Raw genomic sequence first — 14,420 nt, 5'->3', positions numbered from 1 at the left:
CGCACAAAGCAGGTCCATACAGAAATGGTTTGTCAAGATCGGTGTGAAGAACTTGACTGGCCTGCACAGAGCCCTGACCTCAACCCCATCGAACACCCTTGGAATGAATTGGAACGCCAACTGCGAGCCAGGCCTAATCGCCTAACATCAGTGCCCGACCTCACTAATTTCTTGTGGCTGAATGGAAGCAAGTCCCTGCAGCAATGTTCCAACATCTAGTGGAAAGCCTTCCCAGAAGGATGGAGGCTGTTATAGCAGCAAATGGGACCAACTCCATATTAATGCCCATGATTTTGGAATGAGATGTTCGACAAGCAGGTGTCCACATACTTTTGGTCATGTAGTGTATCTCCACTTGAAAAGACATGATCTAAGTGATTGATAGTTTGTATTCAGCAGTCATAAAGGACTGCCTTATTTACTTTGAAGATCTATAAATTAGTGATTTTGTCAGACAGCATATGCAGCAGCCTATAGAGATGAGATGATGACTTGGAATGAAATAAATAAAGTCATTAAATAAAACAATAGTAATATGTAAAGTGATGTGAATAACTGATGGTTAATAAGTGATCAGCAGTAATGAGCAGTCACGACCATCATGGGACTTTATTTCATCGTTTTATTCTGTGTTGTTACAGCATTCAAAAGAAAGAATCGAAACTGAAATCGAAAACCGTGACTATTTTTAAAATAATTTAACCAAACAACACCCTCAAAAAGCACTAATCGCTCAGACTAAGATACACAGACACAAACACAAAGATACAAACACACACACACACCCAGACACACAGCTGCAGGGTAATTGCAGTGACCTCTTGCCTTATATTCCCAGTCAGTGAAAATGAACAAACAGACTCTAAAATGCCCCCTGCCACCCTCATTTCTATTGTGAGTGTGTGTTGTGTCTCAGAGGTGGAGAGGAAACTGTGGGATACCCGTGTCATGTGCATCCTGTCTGCAACTTAAGACACTGACCAAACCCTCCTTTGTACTGATTACAACAAGACACAATAGCTCTCTCCCTCTGTTTCTCTCTCTCTCCCTCGGTTTCTCTCTCTCTCTCCTCGGTTTCTCTCTCTCTCCCTCCGTTTCTCTTCTCTCTCTCTCTCTCGGTTCTCTCTCCCTCTGTCTCTCTCCCTCTGTCTCTCTCTCCCTCTGTCTCTCTCCTCTCCCTCAGTTTCTCTCCCTCAGTTTTCTCTCTTCTATCTCCTCGGTTTCTCTCTCTCTGTTTGTCTTTCTCTCTCCCTCTGTTCTCTCTCTCTCCCTCTGTTCTCTCTCTCTCTCTCTCCATCTGTCTCTCTCTCTCCCTCTTCTCTCTCTCCCCTCTCTCTCTTCTCTCTCTCCATCGTCTCTCTCTCTCTCCATCTGTTCTCTCTCTTTCTTTCTCCCTATTTTCTTTCTCTCCTCCCTGTTTTTCTCTCTCGCCCTCTGTTTCTCTCTCTCGCACTCTGTTTCTCTCTCTCTCCCGGTTCTCTCTCTCTCTCTCCCGTTTCTCTCTCTCTCCCCGGTTTCTCTCTTCTCTCCCACCCTCTGTTTCTCGCTCTCTCTCTCGCGCCTGTATAAATAACATACACAGAGTCCATCCTGGCATCCTCCCCTCCCCTCTCTCTCTCCTCCTCTCATCTCTCTCTTTTAGACAAGAGAGAGACAGAGAGACAAAGAGAGAGAGAGACAGAGAGACAGAGAGAGAGGAAAAGACAAGAGACAGAGAGACAGAGAGAGAGGAAAAGACAAGAGAGAGACAGAGAGAGGAAAAGACAAGAGAGAGACAGAGAGACAGAGAGAGAGACAGAGAGAAGGGAAAAGATTGAAGAGAGATGAGGGGAGAAAGAGAGAGAGGGAGGGAGGAAGAAAGGCAGAGATCATACATTTGAAATACTGTACTGCTCTTGTTCCATATCTTCTGCAGGGTGTGTACACTTGACTTCTGCATAACCCCTTGTTTGTCGTCATCCCATAGACAACCAAAGGGACTAGATTATCACTGTACACACACATGATAACTAAAGCCTGCAGCTGCACCAGTCCTCTCCTCTGAAGGGAGCAGATAACAGACTCCTTCCCCTCTCTTTCTCTCTCTTTATTCCCCCTCTCTTCTCTCAAAGCTGATTTAGGAAAGGCTTTAAAAAGACAGTCAAGCTGACCTCTACAGGTGAGTATAGGTGAGACACCCCAGTGTGACAGAGCAGTGTCTCTCCTCTCAGGGAGGAGGGGAAGGGAGGGACTGTATGGAGAGTATAAAGACTAGGGATAGTAAAAGGGACATAAGGGTCCATACCTTCCAGAAAGATGTCCTGCTCTGGCAGGAAGAATCCTCCAACACAGCAGGCCAACAAGGCTATGAACTTCAGGAACCAAAACCTGTCAGAGAGAGAGAGAGAGAGACAAACATCACTACACACACACAGATTAATAAACAGATTCACACACACACACGATACTGTAGACAGTGCACGTACCCGTTGTGTATGGCGGCGCGGCAGCCAGTGGCAGAGTTGACTCGTAGGGTGAAGATACAGAAGAATAAGAAGAAGCAGGCCATGCCGAAGCAGACCTTGTACACAGCAGAGTAACCCACCAAGGTAGAGCAGTTCTCACCAGCATTCAGCTTCTCACACAGGTCCCTGTATAACGGGATCTAAAACACAGACAGAGAGACAGACAGACAGAGAGACAGACAGACAGAGAGAAAGAGAGAGACAGAAACAGAGACAGAGAGAGAGGATCAAGCCTCTGGAGGATTGATCATTTGGTACAAATCCGAACTACAAAATCTAATTGATCCCCCCCAAAATTGGTAAATATCACATTTGGTTAAAACTGAAAAAAGAACTTGTAATGACAGAAAAATATGTGTTCCTTTGCGAAATACATATCCCCCCCCCAGAATCCCCGTATTACTCAGAGGAGATCTTCCCCACCTTTGAGGAAGAGACGTGCCATTTCCAGGCCCAGGGAAATGTGCTCATCTGTGGGGACACAAATGCGCGCACAGGAACACTACCTGATCTAACGAGCACACGAGAGGACAGCTTTATTACAGGCCATACTGTTTCTAACTGCCTTCATCTCCCCCATAGAAACAACAGTGACAGCACCGTCAACAAAAACGGAAGGGATCTGTTGCAGCTCTGTAGAAGCCTGGGTCTGTACTAGAGGTCGACCGATTATGATTTTTCAATGCCGATACCGATTATTGGAGGACCAAAAAATGCCGGTACTGATTAATCGGACGATTTTTAAAATGTATTTGTAATAATGACAATTACAACAATACTGAATGAACACTTATTTTAACTTAATATAATACATCAATAAAATCAATTTAGCCTCAAATAAATAATGAAACATGTTCAATTTGGTTTAAATAATGCAAAAACAAAGTGTTGGAGAAGAAAGTAAAAGTGGCAATATGTGCCATGTTAGAAAGCTAACGTTTAATTCCTTGCTTAGAACATAGAACATATGAAAGCTGGTGGTTCCTTTTAACATGAGTCTTCAATATTCCCAGGTAAGAAGTTTTAGGTTGTAGTTATTATAGGAATTATAGGACTATTTCTCTCTATACGATTTGTTTTCATATACCTTTGACTATTGGATGTTCTTATAGGCACTTTAGTATTGCCAGTGTAACAGTATAGCTTCCATCCTTCTCCTCGCCGCTACCTGGGCTAGAACCAGGAACACATCGACAACAGCCACCCTGAAGCAGCGTTACCCATTGCAGGCAAGTGGGAACAACTACTCCAAGTCTCAGAGCGAGTGACGTTTGAAACGCTATTAGCGCGCACCCCGCTAACTAGCTAACCATTTCACATCGGTTACACCAGCCTAATCTCGGGAGTTGATAGGCTTGAATTCATAAACAGCTCAAAGCTTGAAGCACAGCGAAGAGCTGCTGGCAAAACGCACGAAAGTGCTGTTTGAATGAATGCTTACGAGCCTGTGGCTGCACCCACCGCTCAGTCCAGACTGCTCTATCAAATCATAGGAACTTAATTATAAAATAAGAAACAACAGGAAATACGAGCCTTAGGTCCTTAATATGGTCGAATCGGAAAACTATCATCTCGAAAACAAAAACATTTATTTGCTTTTCAGTGAATACGGAACCGTTCCGTATTTTATCTAACGGGTGGCATCCATCAGTCTAAATATTCCTGTTACATTGCACAACCTTCAATGTTATGTCATAATTACGTAAAATTCTGGCAAATTAGTTTGCAATGAGCCAGGCGGCCCAAACTGTTGCATATACCCTGACTCTGCGTGCAATGAACGCAAGAGAAGTGACACAATTTCACCTGGTTAATATTGCCTGCTAACCTGGATGTCTTTTAGCTAAATATGCAGGTTTAAAAATATATACTTCTGTGTATTGATTTTAAGAAAGGCGTTGATGTTTATGGTTAGGTATACGTTGGAGCAACGACAGTCCTTTTTCGCGAATGCGCGCTGCATTGATTATATGCAATGCAGGACACGCTAGATAAACTAGTAATATCATCAACCATGTGTAGTTATAACTAGTGATTATGATTGATTGTTTTTATAAGATAAGTTTGATGCTAGCTAGCAACTTACCCTGGCTTCTTACTGCATTCGCGTAACAGGCAGTCTCCTCGTGAGGCAGGTGGTTAGAGCGTTGGACTAGTTAACCGTAAGGTTGCAAGATTGAATCCCTGAGCTGACAAGGTAAAAATCTGTCGTTCTGCCCCTGAACAAGGCAGTTAACTCACCGTTCCTAGGCCGTCATTGAAAATAAGAATGTGTTCTTAACTGACTTGCCTAGTTAAATAAAGGTGAACATTTTTTTTTTAAATAATTTAAAATAAAATAAAAAAAATCGGCAAAATCTGAGTCCAAATTTACCGATTTCCGATTGTTATGAAAACTTGAAATCGGCCCTAATTAATTGGCCATTCCGATTAATCGGTCGACATCTAGTCTGTACTTTGTCAATGGTAGGTTACGGGGGGACTCTCTCTACTGCTCACCTCTTGGCCACAGTACAGTAGACTATGTGATCACAGACACTGACACCTTCTCTCTCAGCTCATTCACTGTCAAGCCACTAACACCTCTGTCTGATCACAGCCAAATTACGTTGTTCCTCAAAAGAACAGACATGGAAACAACCACACATTCACAGCCCAGTAAGCTGTACAACATCAGACATTCATACAGATGGGCCCAAAACAGCACAGAAGTATACCAGAAAGCAACCTGTAACCAAAATATCCAAACACTCTTAGATAACTATCTGGATACCACATTCACTCACAGTAAAGAAGGCATCAATCTAGCAGTACAAAACATCAACTATATATTCAGGCAAATGGCAAAAGAAATTGAAAATGGCAAAAGAAATTGATAAAAAACAAAACAAAAAAGATCAGATGACAACTGGTTTGATGCAGATTGTAAAATTATAAGGAAAAAAGAACACTATCCAACCAAAAGCACAGAGACCCAAATAATGGTGAATTACGCCTTCATTACTGTGAGACTTTAAAAGTCTATAAACGTACACTCAGAACCAAAAAAGCACAGTACAACAGCAAGCAGCTGACACTAATTGAGGAGTCCATAAACACAAACAACTTCTGGCAAAATTGGAAAAAACTAAAAAAATCTAAACAATAGGAATTAGCGATACAAAATGGTAACATATGGACAACCCATTTTAAAACACTCTACAACACCGTTCAAATTGACAGAAACGCAGAACAATGCCAAATTCATGAGAAGTTGAATGGATTAGAAAAAGCTATAAAGGACAATCAAAATCCATTGGACTCCCCAATTACTGACCAGGAGCTCTATAAGAAACTTCAGGCTCTCAAATRTAAAAAAAAGCATGCGGACCTGATGGCATCCTAAATGAGATGCTCAAACTCACTAGTGCAAAATTTCAATTGGCTATATTAAAACTGTTTAATTTGATCCTGAGTGTAGGTTATTTCCCTGACATCTGGAATCAAGGACTCATAACCCCAATCTTTAAAAACGGAGACAAATTTGACCCTAACAATTACAGAGGCATTTGTGTGAACAGTAACCTGGGGAAGGTTTTCTGTAGTATTATAAATGTAAGAGTTCTAAACTTCCTTCATAAGCACAATGTCTTGAGTAAAAGCCAAATTGGATTTATACCAAAACATCGCACAACTGATCATATTTACACCCTACACACCCTGATAGATAAACATGTCCACCAAAATAATACCAAAATATACGCTTGCTTTATCGACTTCCAAAAAGCATTTGATTCTATTTGGCATACAGGACTGTTCTACAAAGTTATTGAAAGTGGTGTAGGGGGTAAAACATATGACATAATTAAATTAATGTAATGCTGCACATATTGCAAGTATACAATTGGCAAGAAAATAACAGAATTCTTTAACCAGAGGCGGGGCCTTCGTCAGGGTTGTAATCTGAGCCCTGCACTCTTCAATATTTACATCAACGAATTGGCCACTATTTTAGAAAAATTCTCAGCCCCTGGTGTTAGTCTCCACAATTCAGAGGTGAAATGCCTACTCTTCGCAGATGACCAATGCCTGCTGTCACCCACAGCACATGGCCTACAGCAGAGGTTGGGCCTGCTAGAGCAGTACTGCCAGACCTGGGCCCTGGCAGTAAACCCCAAAAAGACTAGAATAATGATTTTACAGAGAAGATCCAGATCTCAGGGAATTAGACCAAAGTTCTCAATTGGTACAAAATATATAGAGTACTGCACACACTACAATTACTTAGGTATAAAAATAAGCTCAACTGGACACCTTAATGAGGCAGTGAATGAACTGAGAGAGAAAGCACGCAGGGCATTCTACGCCATTAAAAAGCAAATTCAAATTGAAATACCTATTACATTTTGGCTAAAACTAATTGAATATGTCATTGAACCAATTGCACTTTATGGCAGCGAGGTGTGGGGTCCACTTGCAAAACAAGATTTCATCAAATGGGACAAACACCCCATTGAAACCCTGCATGCAGAGTTCTGTAAGATTATCCTACATGTCCAGAGGAAAACTACAAACAATGCATGCAGGGCAGAATTAGGCCAATATCCACTAATAATAAAAACTCAAAAAAGAGCAATTAAAGTTTTGGAAAAATCAAAAATACAGTGACCCCATCTCATATCACTACCAAGTCCTGCAATGCCAAGAGCTGAGCAAAGAAAAGAGTCCCCTCATCCAGCTGGTCCTGTGGCTGAGTTCACAAACCTGTTCTACTAACACACTGAAGCCTCAGGACGAGAACATCCAATCAATCAGGATAAACTAAATTACAACACAGTCAAAACAAAACTATATTGCTTATTGGGAAACACAAGCACAAGCACAAACACAAAGCAAAATGCAGTGCTATCTSGCCCTAAATCGACAGTACACTGTGGCTAAATATTTGACCATGGTTACTGATAAAAACCTTAGAAAAACCATGACAAAGTACAGGCTCAGTGAGCACAGCCTTGCCATTGAGAAGGTGTAACGGTTTTCTTCCTGGGATGAAGGAGAGGACCAAAACGCAGCGCGGCTAGTGTTCAACATGTTTAATAAAGAATAATAACGTGAACACTACAAGCTACAAAACAATAAATGTGAAAACCGAAAACAGTCCTATCTGGTGCAGAACACAAAGACAGGAAACAATCACCCACAAACCAACAGTGCAAACAGGCTACCTTAATATGGTTCCCAATCAGAGACAATGACAAACACCTGCCTCTGATTGAGAACCATATTAGGCCAAACAACAAACCCAACATAGAAACACAAAACATAGAATGCCCACCCAGCTCACGTCCTGACCAACTAAACACAGACTAAACAAAGGAAATAAGGTCAGGAACGTGACAGAAGGGTAGACACAGGAAAACCTGGCTCCCTGTAGAGGAAAGGCTGTGCAACCACTGCTCAACAGCAGAACCTGAGACGGAGCTGTATTTCCTGACAAAATGTAAAAAATATAAAACAATTAGAGTGTCATTTCCCCAAATTTGAAACCCTTATTCAAGGTTTCAAAGACCTCTCTGATGAGAGTAGGCTACCAGTCCTGTTGGGGGAGGACGCAGAGAGCTGTGGTTTGGCAGCGCACTACATTGCTGCCTGCTATGAGTTGAGGGACAGTGTCTGACAAACCAATCAACCTGCACATGTACTCTACTGTATGCTTATTGTTATTGTTGAATGTATGGTTATTTTGACACTTGGTTATTGTTGTTACTGTTGTCCCGTTGACAATTTTGATTCTCATTTTTATTTGTATATTGTAAATATCCAAAATAAGCTTTGGCAATATGTACATTGTTACGTCATGCCAATAAAGCAAATTGAATTGAATTGAAAATTGAGAGAGAGAGACAAACAGACAGACAGACAGAGAGAAAGAGAGACAGACAGAGACAGAAACAGAGACAGACAGACAGACAGACAGACAGACAGACAGACAGACAGACAGACAGACAGACAGAGACGAGCACTGACAGAGAGAGACACCGACAGAGAGAGAGAGACAGAGAGAGAAGAGAGAGGAGAGAGGAGAGAGAGAGAGAGAGAGAGAGAGAGAGGGAGAGAGAGAGAGAGAGAGAGAGAGAGAGAGAGACAGACAGAGAAGACATGAGACAGAGACAGACAGAGAGGACATAGAGACAGAAACAGAGACAGAGAGAGACGAACAGAGAGACAGAGAGACAGACACAGAGAGAGAGACGACAGAGAGAGACAGACATAGAGACAGAAACAGAGACAGACTGAGAGAGAGACAGACAGAGACGACAGACAGACAGACAGACAGACAGACAGACAGACAATCAACAGAGAGAGAGAGAGACACTGACAGAGAGAGAGACACCGACAAGAGAGAGAGACAGACAGAGAGAGAGGCAGCAGTGCCCACCTTTGCCCGGACTCTAAGGACATCGCTCTCAAACGCAGCCCAACACTTCACACAGGAGCAACAGATCAAGAGACACCCCACCCAGACCAGCGAGACACCCTCCAAGACCTGCAGGACCCCCCTGGACCACACATAGAGGACCCACACCAAGGACTTACATCCAGACCACAGCACCCCCAGACAACATTCACACCCCACCCCAACAATCAACACCCCCACATCAACCATGCCCACACCCCATTTAGGCGCCCTCAGATCAGACTATGCCACTCCTGCCCACCCCATGCACCCCACCCCTGCAAAGAGGGCATCAACATGGAAGTCACACATACGCCCAGGTAGTGAGCGGGCAAACAGGCCCAACCCCCACTCTTACACTCGCCCAAGCCAACGGCATGTACCAGATGCTCAGCAGGCTCTGCTCACACTTACTGGCCTGAGGCCAAACCACGACCAACAACATTGGACACTTTATGGAACAAAAAGCCTTCACTATATCATCCTGGAATATCCAAGGCCTGAGGTCATTGGCCATTTGTAATGTCTTTATTGTTTTGAAACTTCTGTATGTGTAATGTTTACTGTTCATTTTTATTGTTTATTTCACTTTTGTATGTTATCTACCTCACTTGCTTTGGCAATGTTAACACATGTTTCCCATGCCAATAAAGCCCCTTGAATTGAATTGAATTGAGAGAGACAGACAGAGAGAGAGAGAGAGAGAGACAGACAGAGAGAGACATAGAGACAGAAACAGACAGAGAGAGACATAGAGACAGAAACAGAGACAGAGAGAGACAGACAGAGAGACAGAGAGACAGAGAGACAGACACAGACAGAGAGAGACATAGAGACAGAAACAGAGACAGAGAGAGACAGACAGAGAGACAGAGAGACAGACACAGAGAGAGAGACAGACAGAGAGAGACAGACATAGAGACAGAAACAGAGACAGACTGACGGAGAGAGACAAGGAGCCATGTTAACACTATAGGTATGGTAATATCACTATTATGGCGGAATGGATTTGTCAAGAAAAATAAATTGGTACAAGTGGCAAACAAAAATGCAGGCACTAGGGAGGAAGGTCTGGGCAGATGAGATGTAGTCATTGTTTATGTGTTTCTGTAAGTTGTTGTTCGTATGTATACGTTTGAATCTGGAGTGGGGAGAAACCTTTTGGGAAAAAATTGAGAAACAAATATTATTCTAATTAAAAAAGGAATGGATCACACAAATCACAGCACGTCTGTATGTGTGTGTGTGTTCCCCAGAGGACAGAGGAGCCCACAGTCTTCAGTCAGAGTAGAGTTAATAGGGTCCATGCTGAGCGTCACGCTTCTAAACAAGCTGCAAAAGGAACAGGCAGCGACACCAAACCCTCTTTCTCTCCACCAAGCCCTATTTCTTTCTCTCCATCAAACCGTCTTTCTCTTTCTCTTCGGCCTGTTACTGAGGCTGTCAGCCACAACAAACAAAGACAGGGATGAATAAATTACCAGCCTGCTTTCAGCAGAGAGAACAAATGACAGAAAGAGAGAAAGAGAGAGAGAGAGGGAGAGAGAGAGACAGAGAGAGAGGAGAGAAAAGGAGGCAAGGGATGTAGGCCTATATAAAGGGACAGAGGGAGGGAGTGAGAATGCCTATAGAAAGTGGAAAGACCGAGCAAGAGTCACTTGAGTCATTTCTATAGGAAATAAAGACAGCTGCTTCAACGCTGGGCGCTGGGAGTCTCTATATAAAAGTGTTTTAAACCAGTGAGCGACTGGCTATGTGTTGGAATGTCCTTTATAAAGCTGCCCTGGAGCCATGCATCAGCTTTCACTTGTCGTAGCTTCCTGGTACATAAGTTCTGCTCTATCCAAACAAACTAACAAAAACCTCAAATGTCCTTTGGTCTACGTCACCTGACTGTTCCACTTTCTAGATTATTGGTTGAATCGGACACCCCTAACATGGATGTAGTATAGTCGGCCAGTCACTGGATAGAGCTGTCATAGTTCAGTACCACAGCCACTATAGACACAGTGTAGTAGGATATAGAGCAGTTGGCTTGGCAGTAATATAACAGGCTGTTTTTGTAGTCTTTGTGTGTTGTGAAGGAGCTGATTAGCATGTCGATAGAGGTTTGATTAGGAGAAGGACAGCGCTGACTCTCACTGCTGTAAATCTACTGACAAAAGACCAACGCTCTCTCACACACATACACAATGACCGCGCTCTCATCTTTTAGACTGCCCACTGCGCTGTGTGTGTGTGTGTCTGTGTGTGTGTGTGCGTGTGCATCCACTGCGCTGGTGTTAGTGTTCATCATGTGTGTCTAACAGGAGCCATTTTGTGCCTGGATGTTCCTTTTACAGAATGTCTGTTTCATATGGAGCTAAACAGCAGGAAGTCTGCTCTATACAAAGAGAGAGGGAGAGTCTTTGACAGCTCTTTCAGTGGTAGAGTAGTCACAGTCAGTGCCATCCCACTGGGCACAGACGTCAGTTCAACGTCTATTTCCGCGTTGGTTCAAAGTAATTTCATTGATTCAACCAGTGTGTGCCCAGTAGGACAGTAACAGTCTGATAAATACAGTGACAAATGTTTTGTTGTTTTGGCTCTGTGCTCCAACACTTTGGATTTGAAATGATACAACGACTATGTGGTTAAAGTGCAAACTGTCATCTTTCATTAGAGGTTATTTTCATCCACATCGGGTGAACCGTTTAGAAATTACAGCACTTTTTGTACATAGTCCCTTCATTTCAGGGTACCAAAGGTATTGGGACAAATTCACTTATATGTGTATCAAAGTAGTCAACATTTTAGTATTTGGTCCCATGTTCCTAGAACGCAATGATTACATCAACCTTGTGACTCTAAAAACTTGTTGGATGCATGTTCTGTTTGTTTTGGTTGTGTTTCAGATTATTTTGTTCCCAATAGAAATAAATGGTAATTGTGGATTGTTCCATTTTGGAGTCACTTTTATTGTAAATAAGAATATAATATATGTCTAAACACTTCTACATTAATGTGGATGTTACCATGACTACAGATAATCCTGAATTAATCATGAATAATGATGAGTGAGAAAGTTACAGACGCACAAATATCATACCCCACAAATATGCTAACCTCCCCTGTTATTGTAATGGTGAGAGGTTAGCATTGTCTTGGGGGTATATGCTAGATTTAGAATTATTTGGAAACTTTAGATGTCAATGATACAAATGATAGAATGCCTTAGAAATGTAAAGATATATGGGCTGCATGATGCGACTATAGGCTATTGGTGACTTGAGAAAATCACAATAAAAGCTTTCCGCTGTGTTCCCTGCCTCAGGCTGCACATGCTGTTCTCTTATCAAGTGATCATATTTTTACCAATCAAACTATTCTCAATTTAATATTGTCTTTACTAATATGTAAAATTAGTTTCAATTTAGAATGGCCCATTATCAAATGGGCAGGATCAGGGGTAGGAGGGAAAATACATGTTATCCTTACGCACTGGAACTGCGGATGGAGGCCACTTTCCTGAAGGTTCATTTTACTGATGTTGGGTAGGCTACTCCATTTATTACACTACGCAACGGGTGATATTCCGCCCAAACTCTGTATGTCATGTGCTCTCCAACCCTGTTCCTGCAGCTACCCAGTCAGTACTTTATTTGGGAAACCAAGTGAAATCTGTTCATGAATATCGATAGTAACATGTTTTCACAACTAAACATATTTCATTTAACTGTTGACAGCCCCTCTTTCTGCGCGCTGGTGAAAGGAATGAAGGAAAGAGGAGATGGAAACTCATGGTGGTGAGATATTACGTATAGCAGCTTAAGGTAATGTGTCAGCCTATTCATTATGAAAATATAAACAATTCCCTATTACTAGGATACTCAAAATCAAATACAGATTCACTATAGGTTAACTCTGGATTTGTTTAATATAAGCTAGACCAATTATGTATCTTAAATCTGTATTTTTTGTATGTCTTTCTGCCATGTGTACTATGTGGTAGGTTACGTATTGTATAACGGCACACTCATTATTTTAATTCAGTTTTTTTTTCGGGCTTCAGCTCATATATAGACCTATGCGTATGCATAAGCTCTAATATGCATATAGAAAGCGTTGTCCATTTCATTGTTAGGCTTTGAAACCATCCACAACGACCATGTTTTCCACTCAGTTTCAACCTGTTCAAATTGATCAATCACTGTGTGGTGAGATTTAAAAGCACATACTGTTTTGAAGATAAGTGTTTGATGTGATTTCCAATAGCATTTGCATTGATGTCAGAGTGGTTAGAGGGACAATAGAGCCCTTAGAACCTGATGATCATTAGTGAGTTGGGTTCTACTAACACATGTCAAAGTGGTTAGAGGGACATTAGAGCCCTGAGTACCAGGCCATTAGAATCTGATGACCATTAGTGAGTTGGGTTCTACTAACACGTCCAGAGTACATAAGAGGAGAATACCTTGACTCAACGGTCACGTAGAATTTTACTACGTTCATGACTCATGACTGCCGGTGTGGTGGTAATACGGCCACCGCAACAGCCCTACACACTACCCTCTGTAGCGCCTTGTAGTCGGATGCCAAGCAGTTGCCATACCAAGCAGTGATGCAGCCAGTCAAGATGTTCTCGATGCTGCAGCTGTAGAACAGCCCCGTCGATGTGAATGGGGGTGTGCTTGGCCCGCCGTTTCCTGTAGTCCACGATCAGCTCCTTTGTCTGACTGGCGTTGAGGGAGAGGTTGTTGTTGGTGATCAGGCCTACCACCATTGTGTCGTCGGCAAACTTAATGATGGTGTTGGAGTTGTGCGCGGGTGAAAAGGGAGTACAGGAGGGGACTAAGCACACACCCCTGAGTGGCCCCCGTGTTGAGGGTCAGCGTGGCGGATGTGTTGTTGCCTACCCTCACCACCCTTAGTTAATGTCTGTGTTAGCCCCCGTGGCAGACTGTACTAAACTAGGCTCTCCTAACTACCATACAATTACACACCCAGGAAATCACACCAGCAGCGTTTTCCATATCTCTGCTCCACTCTGCTGTGCCAGTGAAGGCTTTATTACAGGGTTTATGTGGAGTTTAAAGCTTCCAAAACTATTCTAGAGCTCTACTATATCTCCAAGTATTAACCAACATCAAGGCAGGAAACAAGACAAGGTCAAACATGTAGGCCCCTATGTGTGTGTGAGAATGTGTGTACGTGTGTGTGCATGTTCCTTGTGTGTGTGTGGATGCATGTAAAGAAGAGTGTGTGTGTCTGTGTGTGTGCACACACGTGTGTGTACTCACATGGTCCCTCATCTCCTGTTCCACAGTAGGTGACATCATGACGACACAGACAATGGTGACCAGGAGGAAGTAGAGGACATACATGAAGCGTGTTGATGTGGACTGCTTGATCTTAGGACAACAGCCACAGCAACAGGAGCAGGCTGCCGAGCCACAGCAGCACGCCAGCTACACCAGGACAGAAGAGAAGACATAGGTATT

General features: G+C 42.7%; 1 protein-coding gene across 1 annotated transcript in view; it reads right to left on the bottom strand.

Moving 5' to 3' along the window:
* Positions 1–14,420, bottom strand: part of LOC111957810 (serine incorporator 5-like) — a 49,814-nt gene that overhangs the window by 19,783 nt on the left and 15,611 nt on the right. Inside the window, 3 exon segments of the mRNA XM_023978831.2 lie at positions 2,285–2,367; positions 2,466–2,644; positions 14,220–14,387. Of these exon segments, the coding sequence (XP_023834599.1) occupies positions 2,285–2,367; positions 2,466–2,644; positions 14,220–14,387 (430 nt within the window).

The sequence above is a fragment of the Salvelinus sp. IW2-2015 genome, linkage group LG33 (assembly GCF_002910315.2).
Source record: "Salvelinus sp. IW2-2015 linkage group LG33, ASM291031v2, whole genome shotgun sequence".
NCBI lineage: Eukaryota > Metazoa > Chordata > Actinopteri > Salmoniformes > Salmonidae > Salvelinus > Salvelinus sp. IW2-2015.
The sequence above is the reverse complement of the archived record's forward strand: the minus strand, read 5'-3'. Positions and strand labels throughout refer to the sequence as shown.